Source organism: Serinus canaria, chromosome 3 (genome assembly GCF_022539315.1).
Source record: "Serinus canaria isolate serCan28SL12 chromosome 3, serCan2020, whole genome shotgun sequence".
Lineage (NCBI taxonomy): Eukaryota > Metazoa > Chordata > Aves > Passeriformes > Fringillidae > Serinus > Serinus canaria.
The window spans coordinates 30729035-30749139 of record NC_066316.1 but is presented as its reverse complement, the minus strand read 5'-3'; the positions used below and the strand labels follow the sequence as shown (position 1 = coordinate 30749139).

Below are 20105 nucleotides of genomic sequence, written 5' to 3'. Positions count from 1 at the left end.
CCACTGTTTCCTCCTCATAAATATATTTTTTTAAATACAATCATATTGTTAGATGAGGAGATGGCAGTAATTTTCTCCAAAAATTGTTTTGGCCAGAGAATAGCTGTAAAGCACAACATGATAATAGTACACATTTTTAAAAACAACTATCTGTAAAACTAAAATTTCATTTAAGAAAAGTAAAAGACAATAGGGAGAACTCAGATTATTCTTTGAGCACATTCATGATTAACCCTGAAATATATGATGGCAAACCAGCAGGTGTCACAATGACATGGCTTCCTAGGTAATACAATGCCAAAAAAAGCACATTGTGGTAATTTAAAGCTCCATTTGAAATTACGTCCTCTTCCAGAAGGGCTACACTGATCATGACAACTCTGATTTGAAAAGAAGGGTCACTGTGTAGTTACTAGCTTGAAAAGTTGTCTTGACAGGTCTCCCCAAGTGTTTACTGTAAATCCAAAATCACTGCCCAGCAAGTCCCCCAGAATAAACATCTCTTTATTGCCATACAAATACCTGATGCACTTCATGAAGATATTTCCAAGTGTTCACAATGAACCCTCTAGGACTGAATGACTATAAATGTAACAAGTTTGTTGCCCCCTCCCCACTCCGGTCACCCAAACCTGATGTCAGTTACACCTGATGCAATAAACCCTTCAAAAACTCACAGGCATTCCTCCTCCCAAACCTATTATTGGATCATGTCTTATTAATTTCCTAATCCTTGTTGTTCATAAACACTATCATCCTTTTTCTCTTTCCCTTTCACTCCCCACTCTTAATGACAGATGAAATTAAATCAGCAGGTTAGAATAAGAACCCAGCACCCTGTAAAAGTGCTCCCTCCTGCTACCTGAACAAACAACAAAACAACAGAAGATTCTACCTTGGCATTAAAAACAGAAATGTGAGAAAGTCTCTTAATCACTGCTACTCAGCAATTTCAACTAGAGAAACGTTTTTTCCGTGGCCAAAGATCATCACTTATGGGTATCTCTGCATACTGCATGTTGAAAGAAAGAATAAAACTATTTAGCTCAGTACTGCAGCTAACATAAGTCTGAATAAGGTGCTGTCTCCAAAGAGTTTCAAAGATGCCTTATTGTTTTAACGGAAAAGACCTCTTGCAGCTTATCTAAGATCCATAAACAATGTGTTATTGTACAAAAACCCAGTTCTTTTCCAGCATATTCAAATGAGTTAAGACAATCTGACTCGCAATTCTAGCAACGGGTGGTACATAAATCCCAGAAAAGCATAAGAGAAGCATAATGACAGAGAATAGTGACCCTGTTCTGCTGACCCAAAAGTCCATCTACTCGACTTTGTAGCCTATGACAATGGCTAGTAACAGCTCATTTAGAAAGGAAATAGGAAAAGAATATGAAGAATTTACACAGTATGAAAAAGAGAGAAAACACAGACTACAGATGTACAGAGTATACTTACTCCAGTATGTCCTCAGAGCAATCAGATGCTTATGAATTTTCTCAGCTGGAGGCTGCATCAGGATCATAGTATGTAACAGCTCTTGATGAAGTATTTCTTCTTTGGAATGTGTCTAATCACTTTTTGAACCCATTTACATTTTTAACATCTCAAATATATTATGCTAATGGGTTCATAATTTAGGCATGGGTTGTGTGAAAAAGGACATCCTGTTGTTTCAAATCTGTAGTCAATTTTTTTTGCAGGGTGCCCTTCATTTTCTTCTGTTATGGAAAAGGTAAGTCTGTCAACTGTCTTCATCACGACAGTCATAATTATAAAACTTCTGCTACAGTTCAGGTCTTTTGCAGAATAAAGAATCCCTTTCTGTTTGGTGGCAGCGTCACAAAAGCCATCATAGTGTAAAGACAATAAGGAAAAAGGCTTTATAAAGAGATAACATCACTATAAGAATTGGGGGTCTTTTTCTGGCTGAATTGAACTAGATGAGCTAGCCAGTGCAAGAAATTCTGACCTTGCTAACTCCCTCCACAACAACAAACCTCCTACAAAAGAACACAAGATCTATGCATAGTAACTGAGCATCCTTAAGTGCCATACACTTAGATAAGTAGATGTAAATGTCTTCACAGAATTTATAAAAAACAGAAACAATAATTTTTCTGAGAAGAAATTATTCTTTAACCTAATTAGGCAATTAATTCTTTCTTAGCTTTTCTGTCCTTATGCTTAAACAAGACAAATCCTTCAAGTAAAATTCATACTTATCATTGGTTCAATACCAACTGACACTGATTTTATAACCCTTTATAACTTCCTGCAAAATCTCCTTACAGCTTTAAGTGTTCCACAGGGGGAAAAAAGATCCATTGCCCTCAGACCTAGAGAAAATGACCATACACAGTCTCATCCTCTTCCATAATTGACAGTCAGACATTTCACTCAAAGTGTCTAAAGAATTAAAATAATTAAACACAATTAAACTCAGTGGACTGTTATCCAGGTTTATTCACCACTGATAAATTCAAGTGAAGTGATTCCTCCAAGCCTCACATGATGCTAGTGAAATAGTTCACTGTCCTCTCTGCTGTGGTGATGGGAATGTTAGCTTGTCACATATATTGTATCAACAAAGAGATCCGTGGAGAAAAAAAAAACAACTTCCATTATTCCTTTTTGGTTTTTTTTTTTTTTTGGACTTCTAGAAATACAGATTAGAGACATCTACACATCTGGTTAACTTTGCTCTTCTATGTATCCTCAGGAGCTGGTATTACCTGTACAGAGCATCTGAACTTCAAATTAACTTCAAATTTCCACAGTGACTTAATGATGCTTCCTGTTTGGTTGCATCTAGCTAAGCTCTCTATCTGTTCCCAAGCTCTAATGGCAGATTTTCCCTCTCTATTTGTAGCATCCCTCTTTGAGCTGCAACAGCTAATTCAGTCTAGGTCTAAAGGAATTCAGGAATTAGGGGTGTAGACCAGGCTTGAATATCAGGAGGACCTGATTAACTTTGCACTCAAAGCATGGATTGGATCTTGCCAATCTGCACTTTCCCAAAACAATATTTGGGATCAGATGAGAGGACTAACACCTGCCCAGGACTACTCCAGATGGTAGCTTGGATGCAAGATCATATTTGGGTGTGAAGAAAAAGCTCTTTAGCCTCATAGATGTCACATGCCAGGCAAGTAGGTCTCAGAGGCAAAGATCAATCAAACCTTGTTTTATCTGACATTTCATGAGATTCTTTACAGTTTCTATGTATCTGGATTTAATTTTCAGTACAAATGAAGTTTTATAATCCTAGTATGCATGATTTTTTTTTTCAGAGAGCTTATGAAAATTAAAATTTCTCTCAGAATACTGAAGTCCTCTGTAGTGAAAATTGTCTAGGAATTCCATAGTTTACATCCAAGTTCTTAGAACCTCAATAGCCTTCAGGAGGATTTTTTCTCAAATACCTGGATTTTCTGTCCAATATCTTTGAAGGTCATTGAAAAAAGTTCATCCCGAAATTTTGTGGGTCTGCTTGTTTTTGGATTTTTTACTGTCTGAAATGTGAGTACATGTTTTGAACCAAATAATTTCTATCTACATGCTTAATAACACCTTCAAAGTATTTGAATAATATTTGTGACACAAAAAACCTCAACGTCAGCTAAGCAGAGGCAACAGTGTTAATTTATGTGTAATACATGTACTCCTTCTACAACATATTTAAACAGGTATAATCTCCTGAAGGAGCAATTAGGGAATGTATAGAAGTCAATTGATGGAAATGAAACCATACTTGGGCCTTCCTCTTGCTGAATGATGTGGGAATATAATTTAACTTTCATTCATAAAACACACAGGAAAAACCCCCAAAAACAAAACAAAGCAAAAAAAACCCCACAAAACAAAACAAAAAACAAAACAAAACAAAAGCAGTTTATTATAGTGCATTTGAAAGATATTTGACAGGATTTATTTCATTGCCAAGATGAAGAAGTAATTTTTGAACAAAGAACTTGATCTACCACTGTTCACTAGGACAAATAAAGGGAGTATCTATGACTCACCATGAAAAGTACACACTTGAAATTAGCTGCACTAAATCTGATCTGATAAACAAACACAGGACAACTCGATTAAAATTCCATCTCATCATGGATATTTTAAAAGATAAAGTAACCAAATCACCACCATGATTAGCTAAATCACCACAGAATCATACACTGAACATTTTTTGGTCTTCAATAAGCTCATACTATGTCTGTAATTTGCTGTTCTGTGTATGCAATCTGATTTCAAAGCCTTAAGACATCAGAGCAGTTTCAGACGTAAAATTTCTGCTCAAAATCCTCACTAATAGCCAATATGAGGTTAAGTTAAATATCATTAATTGCTTCTGCCCACAGAAACATGAGAAACATTTAGAGCATGGCATTAACATTTATATCCAACTAGACATCTCCACTGTAAAAGATGAATTTTCATTCATCCTCAGGGCTTCCTGTACTTCCTGTGACAGAAAAGAGATGCAGAATTTCTATGCATATATAATTTACAGATAAGACATTGAGAACTTTGCTGAACTGAGTTTTCACTACTTGCATAAAGAACACCCATGAATAAATATCCTTTCTTTGTGCACATGTGGTGTAACAGACTATCACACTGTGTGACTGCATACTTCTCTTCCCTCAAAGATTTAAGTCTCATTTAATGGACAGAACAAGCAATGTTAATATCTGTAATCATTTTACATTTTGTCTTTTTATCCTTATTGGTCAATCTTTGATTACAGGCCTTGTCTAGCCAAGATTAATCAAATTAATACTTCTATAGCTGGATTTGAAAGTCCCATAAAAGTTAATGACTATTCCCTTGTTACTTCTTTCTTTCTCAGCTTACAGACCATGGGAACATTCCTACTCCATTTCAATGCTGGTAAAACAGGTTAGCTGACATTGACATAAATACTCATGATTAAAAGTGTTGGCTACGTGGGTATACAGCCTCCACATACATCAGCAAAATGGATCCTCTCCACCAATTACTGAGATTTTTTTCTTTTGTTGACTTGATTTTTTACTCTAAAAACAAAGATTAGTTTACAGGAGAGAAACAATCTGAAAACAAAGAACAGCGGGGCCAGACAACATTCAGGAGAACTGTCTTGCCCAGGAGGGAAATGGTTTTGTATTGCACATAATGTTAATTAACCCATTATTGAAATCCTAGCTCTCTTACACTGCCCACTCTAGAATGAAATTGATCATCTGGAAATGTTCAAAATGCAAACTGAAGAGAAATAGTAAGAAAAGTGAAACACCTATTTCTCAGTGTGATAATAAAAGAAGTTCCAAGCCCTAATTTACTGAAAAATTGAGAAATGACAAAAATGAACATCTCTTTATTTCTAATATAACTAGCAGTACTGAACAGAAAATGATTCTGTGAAGCCAGGCTTAGAAGTAAAGAGAAACAGTGGTTTTGAGCAGACAGAAAAACATAAACACTCCTAATACAAGCTTAACAAAGACACAACAAACATTTGTATAAGTACATGTTGAGAATAATTGTTCTAGATATAATGTGATTAACGTAATTAGTTCAAGAGGAACTCAGACCAAGCAGTGACGTCTACTTCCTAAGACCAAACATATCGTCATTAAAGGATTACCTTCTGCAAATCTCTTACCATCTAAACAATTCTAAATATGCAGAACTCCAGAAAAACAGAAAAATCACCTCTTTCACCTGACCCACTCAAAAAAAACCCCAGAACATCAGACAAACTCTCACACTGTTCAGCAAATTAAAAGGAAAAAATGTACCATACAATTTTTTGCATTGTTTGGAGTTTGCTAGTGATAAACATTCAAATAACAAAGAATAAAATTCCAACTGCTTCAACATTGAGACACACACTGAACAAAAGACTTCATCATCACTCAGTATTATCTACCAAGAGGCCACTGCTCAGTATTTCTGCACTATCAATACTTTAAAAAAAATCCTATTCTAACCAACCTAAATAAAAAAATAGACTGACAATGCAACAGGGAGAACTTTTTCCTTAAGTCCTTCTCAATATTTTCACAGCCAAAATGAGCCCACTTACAAGCTCATAGTCTTCTGATTGATTAAGAGAAAACAATAAATAAAAAAATGTGAACTGGCCACACTGGAAACAAACCATTTCACCTCAAACAATTATACTGAGTCTTTCAGGAAATGATGTAGCAATAAAACCATTTTTAAAAGCTACGGCAGAATACAAGTCTCCCAAGTCACCTGCTCCAAAATTTTTCTGTAGCTCTGACACATGTGTTCCATTTTCATTATCTGGACTAAAATGGCATTCCTATGTAGAGCTCCACCACAGAACTGAGAAGTGCCTCCACCTGTCTGCCTCTGAAATACTGATACTAACATAAACTTTCTAGACACATGAAAAATGGCAACCTGCAAACTATGGTATACAAAAGTCTACCAATGAGTTTTACCTCCATGGAAGTGAGAACTGTGCCAAATACACAGAGTAATAGGTTCTACATAGTAAAGCCCCCAGACACTATTGCAACTCTTCAGATAAAACATTGACAATAGAGACAAATTTTGTCAGTCTGGATATTATCCCAGGAAAGTAGCACCTGTCAGTATCACAAGTTACCTTGGTTCAGACCAACAAGACCACCTAGACCAACATTTTGTATCAAACTGGCCATTGGCAAACACTAAATGAAGACCAAGAACACAGCAAGCAATTATTCCAGTTGGAATTGGAAGGTACAACCTTTCTGTCTTATTTGGAGAAAAACAAAAAAATAAAATCCAAGAAAGGCATCAAAATATGTAAATAGCAGGGTCTGGTAATAAGAAGCCCTGCTTGGATCTGGCAAACATAAGCACAGCAAGGGTGCATCAGAATAAAACAGCATGTCTGCAGCATCAATGAAATATTAAGGCACTAATTATAAATCAAGGAGGTTGTTAACATGCTGCCATATCAGCTCCTCTGGCCTATCTTGGGGAGAAGTCAGAATTGGAACAAGCTGTGGAGCATCACAGCAGTGACAGTGTCCAGATTCCAGGTATCCTTCGCCCACAGCTCTACAGCTACTACCCTGCACTACAGAACAGGTATCTCTGCTCAGTCGGGGCAAAAAGGCACAGTCCTCAAAAACTGACAAATCAAAAATAGGCTCCATTCTTTTCTTTGTAATTCTGGGAGCAAGCTGACATCTCTTTAGCATACACATACTGACACACATCCGCATTACATGTATCTTTTTATATACACTATCCCTGCTTATGGAAATGCATGTTAGCCATCCTTTCACCTATTGAATAATCATAGGCAAATTGCAAATAACATGCCTCTATACACCACCTTTTAAAAGCAGGAATAAATAACATAATTCAAAGAACAAAAAATGGCATAACTATGATCTATTGCAGAAATATGTACTTTGGTATTCCACAACAATAAAAACCTAAGAACAGACTTGCTCCCTAAATAGAGCCACACATCAACACCTCTCAAAAACTCACTGCTTTGTCTCTTACACGACTGTAGCCAACTTTAAAGCTCACCATGCTGATATCTAAAAACCTGAAACTGTAGCAACAGAAATCCCTTTTTTACTTTTATTTATGTGAAACTTTATTTTGTGTCAATGATGCAGCGTATTATGGTTCAAGCATTAAAGCAATGCCATACTTATATCAAGCAACTAATTTCTAATTCATTTTTTTTAACAGATTATGAAATATCAGGTTCCTGGAAATGCAGTAATTCAATTACACTTAAAAGATGATAAGTTCTGGGTATAATCAGTGTCATATCATGTACTTTCCATTTAATTTTTTTAAATTACATTTATTAATCACTTAACAACAATTGTATTAACAATGACAAAACACCTTAAGTTCCCACTATACATAGCTTTATATGTTGTTGGCAAATTTGGCTGGAAAAAAATTAATGTACAAATCTGTTAATGTTTCCAGATTCTCTAGTAATTAAGCACATGGTCATGCACTGTGATGAACATGAGGGCCAAGGGAAGTGATGAGTTTCTTAAGTAATATAGGCAGCTTTCCATGTAGAAATGGTGTGTCAGTACAGTTTGTCCTTTCTTCTTATTATAAGAGGCAATTAAAAAGATTAGAAAAGATATCTACAACATTCAGTATCAACAGTGAAAAAGATGCACATCTGGCTTGTAATCAATGCGCTTAGCCTCTTATTGTTGTGGCAGTGAAGTTTCAAATAATATAATTAAGGTTGGAATTTATAAATATTTTTCTGAGAAATTTGTTGGGAGATGAGGTTCTATCCAGCAGCAGAGTCTAAAGCTTTCCTAATATTATGGTTCTGGCTACAATCATCTGCCACTTTTGCTTGAATGGTATGAAAGAGGACAATGGAAGAAGTCTCATGAGTTCTGTGAGTACTGTATCCAGGCATCTGGAAAAGAAAAGATCTCCTTCTGGCTGATTAACTCTGCCATGAACTAGAAAGCAAAAATTTAAACTGAAGTGTTTGTGTATTACCAACAGAGTTGTTTGGAAATTCTGTGTGCAATAATACAAGACCTGGGTTAGTTCTGAACATGTAATTTAACAGCAGAAAATAGTCAGAGTTCAAAAAGTTGCAATGAATATCCAAATGTCAGCGTAAGCAGCATTCCTTTCCAATGCCACCTTTGCAGTTTTTCTCCAATATACCAGGAAAAGGAATAAATAAGTTAAAGAAAAAAATGTCTTATAATTCCAGACAGATCACCATCACAATCAGCCTGTCATGACCATATTTCGAAATCTTTCAATTTCAATCTATACAAGATCTAACACACTGAGAACTCAACTCATTAGATTTTGGGATATATTTATACCTTAAACACTGCAATATTTAATGATTTCCTCCCTTTTTAATAATTTAGGTTAAAATAAAACCCCAAACAATTTAGAGCAATTAATTTATTGAATCTCAGTCACGGATTAATTTTGCTTCATTTAAGTATAAACCAGACATTTCAGTTCATGCTAATGAAATTCAGATAAACTACCCTGGCTGCAGGCCCACTGACTTCTGGCTGAAGGGTACACAGCTGGATGTCTGTAAATCAGGCAGGACACAATTTCTGCATATAGGTTAATGACTGTTCTGCGTCACCAACGTGTCAGAGTACAGACACTAAGCCAGAGACCTCAAAACAGCCTTTTGCCTGCCTGGCAACTTCCTCATAAAAAACAAAGCTTACTTCTCCAGCTGTATCACATTACATGATGTGAGCATTTGTAAAGTAGACTAGACTGAAGCAAAAGGGATAGAGGGAAAATTATACCCCTACTGATGTAAAGTAACTTAGGCTGCACAGTCACTTCAGATCCGTGCTGACACCAAAAGGACCAGTTCCATCCTCTCCCCCTTGTTTCTCAATGCCCCCATTACTCAGGCAGTAGAATTTGTACATACATAACATGAAAGGAGTAAATCATCTAGCAAATTTCTTTCCTGAAATATTGCTTTCTGAAAGATTAGGATATGCTGCTATCAGAAATATTTCATATAAATGTAGACTTTATATCTCTACATTAAAATCACAGACAAGGCTCATAAGTATCCATTTCATTCTATACACAAAATGCATTCAAATTAATCTGTTTTACTTGGCAAGTGTAGTTTTAAATCTGGTTGTGCTTATTTTTATCTAAAATCCAGCACTAAAGAAGGCCCAGCTGCATGACTGCCTTTAGTGTAATAACTACAGCCACCTTAAAGATCACTGCCAGCAAAAGGGAAGTAGCAGAGAAGGCAGAAATACATGTAGGATGATAAGAGAATGAAGCTAAATGCTAATGGTAGCATAACTATTGCTTGACACTTTTAATACAAGTCTGGGAAAAATTAGCCATAATATAGAATTTTTAAAGTGTATGAAAAAAACAGAGAAATCCCACTGTAGTATCTGTTCACATTAAAACTTAACTAGGGTAATGATCAGTAGTCACTTTAGCAGTTGCTACAAAAAGTTTTATGAGGACTTCCACAAAAAGTTTTATGAGGACTTCCACAATAATTTATCTTTCATTTATAGCCTTCCCCCCAAAACTTGAAAACTTTGAGCAACTGGTAATAAATTCCACTTAGCAAATATGATTCTTGACGCTAAAAATTCTCAAAGCATTTATTTGGTGTTAGCCTAAAGATCCTTAACCCACACTATCAAGTGTGTTTCAAACACACTGATTTCTTACAGTGATTTCAAGCCCTTTAGATAAAATTATTATTTTTAAATAATATTTTATGAGCACACAGCTCATAAAAAAATTTTTGGTAACACAAAAGTTACCATCTTTTTACAAAAAGCATTGTCACAACCTATTCCCCTGATTCATATCTGTTTTTTCTGGTTGCTGTTATGGATTATAACAATAGGCCTCCTGCTGTGCTGTAGTTTGCAAACTACAAGGAAAGTAGTAAACAATCTATTGCTATATAGTTCTGTCCTGCTTCTAGGTAATCTCTTTAAGCCAACAAAAATTTATTGCCACCTTAGGATGATATGTAGTCATCACCACCAAAAATCTGGCTCAACATAGCCTTTTCAATCCCTCGTCCACCATCTTTTTTTTCATAATTCTACAGAAAGCACTATCTTCTAGTAAGTAACAATAGCCCCTCTATTTAAAATAAGAATTATCATTAGAACTTAAAACCCTAAACACCTTAGAAGTCAGTCACTGAGTAAAACCAGTGTTTCTTTCCCAACCTTCTTGGTAATTTCCTCCTTTGCATTTTGCCTGATACATTATCAATCATTGAATTAGAATTGCATGAATCTTATGCTTGCAGAAAATGTCACAAAATTTAAGATCATTACAAAATTAATGATTGTTGTCAACCCAAGCTGGCTCAAAACAAAGTTTTCTGGGTCAATTTAGCAAGGTATTTTACCTAAAGCAACACAAAAGAAATACCTCCAGAATTTAAGACACTGAGTTATAATGTCTATGTCAACACTCTTATCTATAATTTACTTAATTACATGTTGCAAGTAGGAACTTTTGAGATGGTACATCCAGTAATTTGCTGAGGAATACTGGATAATTTTAATACAAAACTTACCAATTTTTGATTCAAGAAAACCAAGTAATGTTCTCAAAATAGAGGCTGCAGGTTGATGGATAGTATTTGCAATTCAAAATGGGTAAAATAAACTTCTGATATTAATACTAGTATATTTCAAAATAAAAATATCAAAATGCTTAAAATATTTAAAAATTGTTAGCCTATTTTGCCTTCAAAAAAATGGTAGAACCTAAACACAAAAATTACAATATTCTAATTATACCAAAACCAGATTCCCTTTTTAAATCTGAAAATAACTGAGGTGTTCAACGCTAAATATTAATCACAAATAAAAAGCACTTACCTTCTTGTCTGTTATTTTTCCTTTTTAGCCATTTTTCCACAGTTTCTGCACTTACACTTTCTGACACAAACTCATCCAGTACCTGGGGGTGAAGAGAAAGATACGCCTTCACTTTTTCATCTGTTAAGCCTGAAAGAGAGAACATTAATTGATTACATTATTGGTGTGAACACTCCCATATGAAGAAAATACCTGGAGACCAGCAAGAATCAATATCCCTTTGTTTAACACACTGATTGAATATATGACTATTTAAATAGAACAGAGAGAGCAATATCCTGTCAAAAAATAAATTGCAATGTAGAAAATAGTAGAAGTGAAGTGTAGCCACACAAGATACTGTGTGCAAAAAGTCTCCTGAAGGCATACACATAAACATTACCCAGGAGAAATAGCCAGATAGGAATTCATTACTATGATTGTGACTATAAAATTATTTCCAAGCTATGCAGGATGATTTATTGATAAAGAAACTGGTTAGATGGAGATAGAAGAAGGCGAACTGGGATGTCTCACAGAGCACCAAATTCAGTGCTCTCACTGTAAATGGCAGCAAAATCAACACAAACTATTATTGAACACCAAAATCATATGCAATTTCCAAATATTAGAATTACTTAAGTTACTTTAGATTTATAAACTGTTTTCACGGGCACGCTTCCATTGCTTTAATAACTTAGTTATCAAAACTGAAAATAATTGCAGATAAAATGTATTTACAATATCTGCAAGATAATGAAAACTGCAGTAAACATTTCAGAAAAAGAAAAAATATTCAGTATCTCAGATCCCTGACATTCATAAACAAATTTTCAAACTCACAAAACTATAATCTGATTATGCACTTTGCAAATCCCCCAAATAAAACGACTGGCCACAGGCAGGTGAACCCAGCAGTGCTGAGGCTGCCCAAAGGAAGAAGCAATAAAAAAAGTCTATCCTGAGGGACTTGGCTTCAGGCTATCATAGAGGGAACAGGCACCCCAGTGCAAAAGCCTTAATGAGATATGAGGGGAAGAGAAGTAACAACACCTGTGATGACTCTAATGAGAGATGAGGGGAAGAGGAGCAGCAACCACTGTAATGACTCTAAATAAGCCACCTTCTCTTGTGTTTTGCATACTTAAATATAATAGTAAATTCTGCACAGAAAGCAGCCAGGTTTCAGCAGAAAAGAAACTCCCCCTGAACAACACTGACCTCTTTCAGAGAGTATTCATGGTACACAATGAGATCAATGCTCCTGTTTTGTGCTTTGCATGGTATCAGAACGTGATGAACAGAGGTGCAGTGCAATTTGAATGCTAGTCAATGATGGCAATATTTAAGATCTCTTACAAATGTTTACTGTGAAAGTCTTCAGGAAGCAATATCAGAAGACAAACCAACTGCTCTCATCTGCAGAGCATCAACCACCTGCACCACCTTCCTCACACCAGCTGCACCACATCCCTCGCCCACATCAGACCCCAACAGCTCAAAACTGGTTTAAACCACCCTTCCTTTTAGTCCAGAGGTGGCAGCTCCTGCTGGATATCATGACCTCAAAGAACAACATTGCTACTTGAGACAATTCCCCATATATGAATCACTTGAATAAGAGGTTATTGAGCATCCTGATTTTTGTCAGTGAAGAAGAAAAGGTATATCATAAATCAGTAAGACAAGTAGATAATCAGCAAGTAGGGTGAAAACAAGCAAAACCCCACTACATTGTTTGCTTAACCTTAGGTGAAAGCTTGTAGAGTTAGATCATAATGCAGCTATGAAGTACATACAAGTGCAAAATGAACAAGATAATTTTAAAGTCAGTTCAGGCATTGCCTCATGTTCTAAAAAAAAAAAATAATCAAACTTATTAATAAAATTCTGTAACCTGTTCAAATGAGAAAAATGTAGACCCTTAAAAAAGTATTTTTAAATTCACAGTGAGAAAATTTGAAAAGGAAATTTAAGAATCATCCAATAGAGTACCACGTTTTAAAGATTTAACCATCAAAATGTCATCAAAATTTACCTGCCCTTTAAGTTCTTCATGAAAAATGATCAAAACAGACTTGTCATAAAATGTCTGCTACTTTAAAGTTGTCTTTTGCAAAGAAACAGTTTTTTGCTTCTAGTAAAAACCTATGACCTGAAAAGATTGTAAAATTAGCAACTGGAATTCTGAAAAGATCAATTTGTTTCTTCAGTGAAAATAACCTTTCTTTCTTGATCCAAACCTTTATAAGTTGTGGGTTTTGTAAAACACACATCAGAATTCAATAAAATGTCAATGTGAAATAAGACCTCAGTCTACAGGTCTCAAGTTTAATATCCAGATAGTATGCAACTTCAGCAACCTAAAGCTAAAAACTCTGCTTTAACCTGATACAGAAAAGTAATTCATGGAGCTGATATAAGAATTCCAAAACAGTCTTTAAATTACCCTTCTTTATTTCACTAAAGGTATCTGTACAGATGTTCTTTCTCAATGGGGGATTTGTAGAGGGGAGCAAGAAGAATAAGATTTACAACTTTGTTTGCAGAGTTAAAAAGCAGTGACTTAAACCTATTTTCTACATAGATTAAGGCCAACTTATTGGTCAGCTCCCAATTTTTCCTCTGCTGCATCAAAAAAACACACCTTGCAAACACACAAACTCCTCAACCAAAACTAACAATAACACATTGTCACTTCACAAAATGTAGAAATAGAAGCCTTTTCAAAGAAATTTTAATGGTTTGTGTTTTATGTGCATTAAAGCTAAAAAGTGTTTTAAAGATGAATGTAAGAGCATTTTACAGCTTTGCAGAAGCAATTATTTTATGGCATATGGAAAGCCTTCTTGATTGTAAGATGCATATTAGAATAAAGTTATTGCATAACAATATTCACACACTCACCCTCTTGAACATTCACATGCTCCTGAAAACTTCTAGTACAGGTATTTTTGTTAAATAATATTGACCTCTTTATTTGACCTCTCTATTGAAGCATTGTAATCCCTTAATTGTGAAAAATGCAAAAAAACCCCTATTTGAATATTTAGAGGCAATGATTATTAACATTTAAATAAAAAGGACAATAACACACCCACACTCATGAAGCTAAAGTTTATCATGCCAATCAGGTGCCATTTACAGAATTACCAACATACATAACACAAGCCAATTCTGGTTATTAATTTTTCTGTTACTAAGGTATTGGTCCTAAATATTTGGGGCAGCAAACTTTTCTACATTCATTCTACTTCTCCCCTCACTACTACATCCCACGACTTCCAGTAATGCAAGGACTTCTCTCATTCTTGTTCATCATTTCTTGTGTGGAGCATCAAGTGTATATATCAACAGAGCCTAGCAAAGCAAAAGGCAGCAGTGCACACATTCTTAACTGTGTTGGTCTATACACTTCCTCTCAAGCAGCCCTAGCAAAAGCTCCCCTCACTTCATTTCATGCACCCCAGAAAGCACCACCTCTTGTATCTGGAACCCATCTGTCCTCTGACAGAGCTGTGACTGTTACCAGAAGGGGGACCATCACTCAGGAGGGCTGAACTCTGGCCACCGGGCAGGGTAGAAAGCACAGAAAGACTGGAATAATTGCTCTGGGAATTAAAGAAGGAATCTGGCATTTGATTTGGATGTCCATTCATTCCATTTATGCAGTGGAGTTCACTCTCCATACATATATCCTGTTTAATTAAAAACACACACACCATATCAGCTTTCTCTCTTGTATTCTTATTTTAAAATTATCAAATCACATTTCAGTGCTGCCACCTGACACAACTTGCTGTTGTCGTATTTTATGCACACATTAACTATTTGTTCTGAATTTTTGATTAAAAAAATGAAGGATACACACATATGAGATTAGCTCTTCCTCTTTTCATTCCCCTCTGAATGAACCATAGGCAAAGAAACAGCTCCAGCTGCCCACCACTTAGGGCAGCCCAGCACTCACTTCCTGACCAGCACACCCAGCTAAGTCGTGTAGATCTCCATTTGAAATGTTCTTTTTGGCTATACCATCTGCTTTTGTGGTTTATAACTCCTTCATCCTTACTATTAAGCTTTCTTGATCTTCAACAATGAAGCTAAGGAGAAATTGCCTCAGCTGAGGTTCATTGTCTGATTGTCCCTGACCTGACCAACATTCAAGACCTGCCCAGGACATCACTAGCTGGCTTGGAATATGCAACGTCAAGAAACATTCCAGACAGAAATCCAATTCCAGTACATAAGAATGCTCCTTCACACTGTTTACTAACTCAGATATAGCAGAACTGGGTTTAAAAATAAAACAAAAACCTTCAAACAGCAATTATCAGTAATTATTCCTTGCCTTTGAGCCAGTCTTCAACAGCTTTCCTTTAGAGAAAAAAAAATTAAACAGTAAAAATCACTAGACAGTCATATTTTTGCCTTCAGCTTTTTATACTGCCTAAAATATTCTTAAAATTTTTTAGATATTAGATAACCCGTGTAGTACTAAATCGATTAATGGCTCTGCTCTCTGACTCTTAATCCATGTCACACTGCACTCTCCTCTGAGAATAGCTTCACTGAGTTCAGTATAAAGCAGAACTGACTGTGAATGAGCTGAAAGAATTGAAGCCTAGAGCTATGTTTAAAAATCTGCTCCATTTAGCAACATGAGTCACACATGTCATTAGCAATTCTTGCAATTTTTTCATTAGCGTTGCAATATTTGGTCTTTTTTCTAAAACCACTAACTTAATCAAACCTCATGATTAGGCAAGAATTTTAATTTTCACCTAAAGTGTCTGGTTCCCAGTCTGGGGGGAACATGGGGAGTCAGGAAAGAAGGGGTAAAAACTGATGAGCCAGCCTAATTCTTACCAAGGGTCAGCATTTTATCCTCAAGCAGCTAATCTCTGAAAGACTGCAGTCATTGCTTCCCTCCAAACCCTTTTTCCCATTTAGACAGGACCCAATTATTTGAAAGCACATTGAGGATGTACACTGGTCATTGTAAGAAGCCAGGTGGATTTCGCATATTGAGAAGGCTTTTACTCATAAACACAAAAGGAAATAACTATAAATGCTGTCAGTGTTGCGTCTGTTAACAACAACAACAAAGTAATTCAAACAAAAAAAAAAATACACTAATTAACTTTTTTGGTTTAATAAGCAATTCTTCCCTGAAATTAGAGGGGCCACAGAGTCAGAGCAAGTATAGGCAAAGTCCTAATTTCTCAAAGTAGCTAAAAATGCCAAATTTGAAAATATTTTTTCTTATCTGAAATAAAAATTCTGAAGAGCAGTGTCACGCTTGCTCAAAATCAGCATTTGAAAATAAATATCGTACTTGTATGAAAAAAGACTTGAAATATGTGAAAGTCATCAAGAAGACCTAATTTGAGCACAGCTTTGCTTGTGTACTCCTTCATCTAAAGCAGTCTTGTCCCATCTCTTACTTTCACAAAGATCACCTCTCTCTATTTCTCTACAGAACTTTATAAGTGATATTTGTAGTTATTCTCAAAAGCATTCAAGGCATGTGTGTACATTGCTTCATTTGGATTAAGCATTAATCCCATTAAATCAATCCCTTCTTTGTTCAAAGCATCAGGATTCAAAACCACAGGCGCAGTCAGTTTTGAAATATCCTTTTCAAGTCAGACTTTTTATCTTAATCCATTTAAGTACACAGGAATGTAATGTGACCAAGTGCCCAAACCCTCTGAAACCTGACATTACTGGTCTGGCAAAAAGTATAATCACTAACAAGAAGCAATCAGAGTGGTCAAACCTCTTTAATTGTTCTTTTCTCAAAAAAATCAATTCACAAGCTTGTCTGTGAGCAGCTCCAGTCACTTTTTTTGCCCCTCCTTCTCCAAGTCCCTCCTGCATTGCTAAAAAAAGCCCAATACAAAAGCCAAAAAGGCCCCAGCATATCACCATATGCAGCACCACAATAATGCAATACCTGAAAACACCTCACTGCTGATTTAGGAATTTTAAAAGGGTTTATGTTTGGTTCACAGATTAGACATTTTACTATAAACTGTTTCAAATCTTCATTCAAAGGCGAATGTTTAATTACATGAGCCTCCAGTAACCGTGTAAACCTGCAGGATCTGTGTACATGTAAATGACAGGAGTAGCCACGTGGCATCTCAGCCAGGATGCCAGCAGCACTGCTGAAGTTTTAGAGAGAGAAAATAAAGACCAGCTCAGCTAAACAGAATTGGAATGTGCTCATACAGAAAGAATATCAACAACCACTGCATCCTGTATCCTGTAATTCAAATCCCATTTTTTTGATGAGAAAACCATGGATGCACTTGAACATGCCAGATGCTGAACAGGGCATGGACATAAGGCCTTGAGTTTCCACCAACTTTCAGGGTGGTTTTTTTGATGTTATCAGCATCTTGCAAGCCTGAGTCCTAGACATCTGTAGATACTCAGCTGCTTGTCTCCCAAAATCTAACACTCAAGAACTGCACAGTACTGGCAGCTCTGAGCCCTTCTTCAGTATTAACTTTAAAAGCAAAAAATCTTATACAACTCCTGATGAAATCAGTTTTCACTAGCTAGAGCTAAAAGTCCTAAAATGCTTCCAGGAATTATATGTATGACTAATGGAGTCAACATATTCTCAGTTTGAATATTTATTTTTCATGGGGTTTCAAAACACACTTCAAGTTGTCTGAATGGCATAATCGTGTATGTATGCTGCTATGCTGTAGTATCATCCATTAGTTGATGCATGGGCCTTTTTAAAACTCTGTCTTACTTTCCTGGTTTGAGAGCAGCTTTTCTCCAGTTCTCATTAGCACATTGGAGTAACTCCGAGGGGTCTGTAAAAAGCTTTATTCTGCTTCCAGGTGCATGATGGAACCAAATTTGGAAATTTAATTAACACTCTGCAAAAAAGCTAACAAAAGGACTACAGACGTGCTCTAGGACTTGCAAATTGTAATCAAATAATTTCAAGCATTTGCTGGAGAGAGCTATGTATCATCTTAAGGTTACTGATAAAAATAATTATTAACATATTATAAGTAAAGCATTATACTGAAGTAGGTTAAAATGTATTCATAGATACAGAAGGAACATCTCAGTATAATTATTTGCCTTTTTCTTTCTCTTGTGGAACATACAGAGCTAGGGTACTTCGCTCCTGCCCAAAATATACCTGAAGAGTAATGCATATCTTAATAAAGACTAAATAAATACTAAAATACATTAAAAACTCATTATGAAATATGCAAAGTCCCTCAGAACATGCACATAATTAATCTCTTAAATGAGTATATACAGTTTCAGAATAAACTACTTAAAATCTAATGATTAAGCAAAGTAAGAATGCCTTCACTCTTCCCTTGAGAACAGGTGTTGGGACCAAGTTCTTGATTTACGTCTGCTCCAGCAATACCTTCTGCCTGATGTAATGTCTTCCTCTCACTTGACACCTAATCCTGGAGTAGCTCCCTTTTTGACTGAACTCTTCTGTCTTAAAAGTAGTCCCATTCCCTTTATTACCAGTGTTTTACTGCTGATTTATTACTTAAAACAAACCTTTGTGAATAAAGTTTTGTAAATGCTTTATAAAATACTAACCAATATAAATGCACACTCCTGTTTATAAACTGCACCTTAACTTATTCCACAAACAAGATCCACTGTGATGAAACCTTTGATGGATACTACATGACTGTTCCAAGTCTCCTGTTATTTCACTGAAGTGGAGACAGAGAATGTTCTTCCTTCTGAAAGGAGCACTTCATCTGAACACTTAGATTAGTAGGCATGTTAGGACAGTTTCCCAGAGCACAGGGCTCTTCTGAAATAACACCTACACACAGCCAAATAACACGCTACTTAGCAACAAGGCTGGACGCCTAAGAGTCTCTGCTTTGGTGATACTAGGACCCTATCTGCAGCACCACAGACTAGGATTTGTCATTCTTTTAAAATCCTCTCCAAACTTAAAGTCTTTGGATGCTTAAAGAGAAACACAGTCAACATCCCTCACAAAATGAGAAGGTACAAAACCCAGAGAAACTGGTCACTAAAAAGTACTAATAGAAGAAACATAATGCAGCCACATCCAGAAAGGTTTGATCTGGTTCATAGGAAGGAAGCTCTTCAAAAACAAGCCATGCTAGCCCAGCACTTTTCTAGACATCATGTGCAAAATAAAACACTTAGAAAAATATACAGATTAGTGTAAATTATGAATTTCACATATTACGTGAATAATATTTCTTCAAGTCCTGTGTCCAGTTCATTTATGAAGAGGTTGAAAAGCACAGACCCAAGGATGGCACCCTGTGGAACCCCCCTAGTGACAGGTCCCCAGTCTGATATCTCCCCATTCACTGTAACCCTTTGTGCCTGACCTGTGAGCCAGTTGCTCATCCATCACCTAACACTGTCATCCAGCTATGTGCTAGACATTTTCTCCAGGAGGATCCTTTGAGAGACAACATCAAAAGCTATGCTGAAGTCTAAAAGATAACTATGCACAAGTCTGATAAGTTGTTGAATGGAAAACTTTAGAAAGGATGCAAGAAGCAGGCTGCAAGGTGCTATCCTCATCTGATCTACAGATTGGCCATGATATTTACAGGTTAATTTCTTTAAAGAAAGTGCTGCCAAGATCCTGACCTATTGATTAACACAAAGGGTGTCATCTGTTTGATGTACATGAAGCCTAACAAATTGAAGGCTGAGCTGGTACACATATTT

The 20105-nt window shown here is 36.0% G+C and overlaps 1 protein-coding gene across 1 annotated transcript in view; it reads right to left on the bottom strand.

Moving 5' to 3' along the window:
- PDE10A (phosphodiesterase 10A) overlaps nt 1–20105 on the bottom strand; it is a 168038-nt gene that overhangs the window by 83627 nt on the left and 64306 nt on the right. The window contains exon 2 of the mRNA XM_030236088.2: nt 11397–11525. Coding sequence (XP_030091948.1) covers nt 11397–11525 — 129 coding nt within the window. The remainder of the gene's footprint in view (nt 1–11396; nt 11526–20105) is intronic.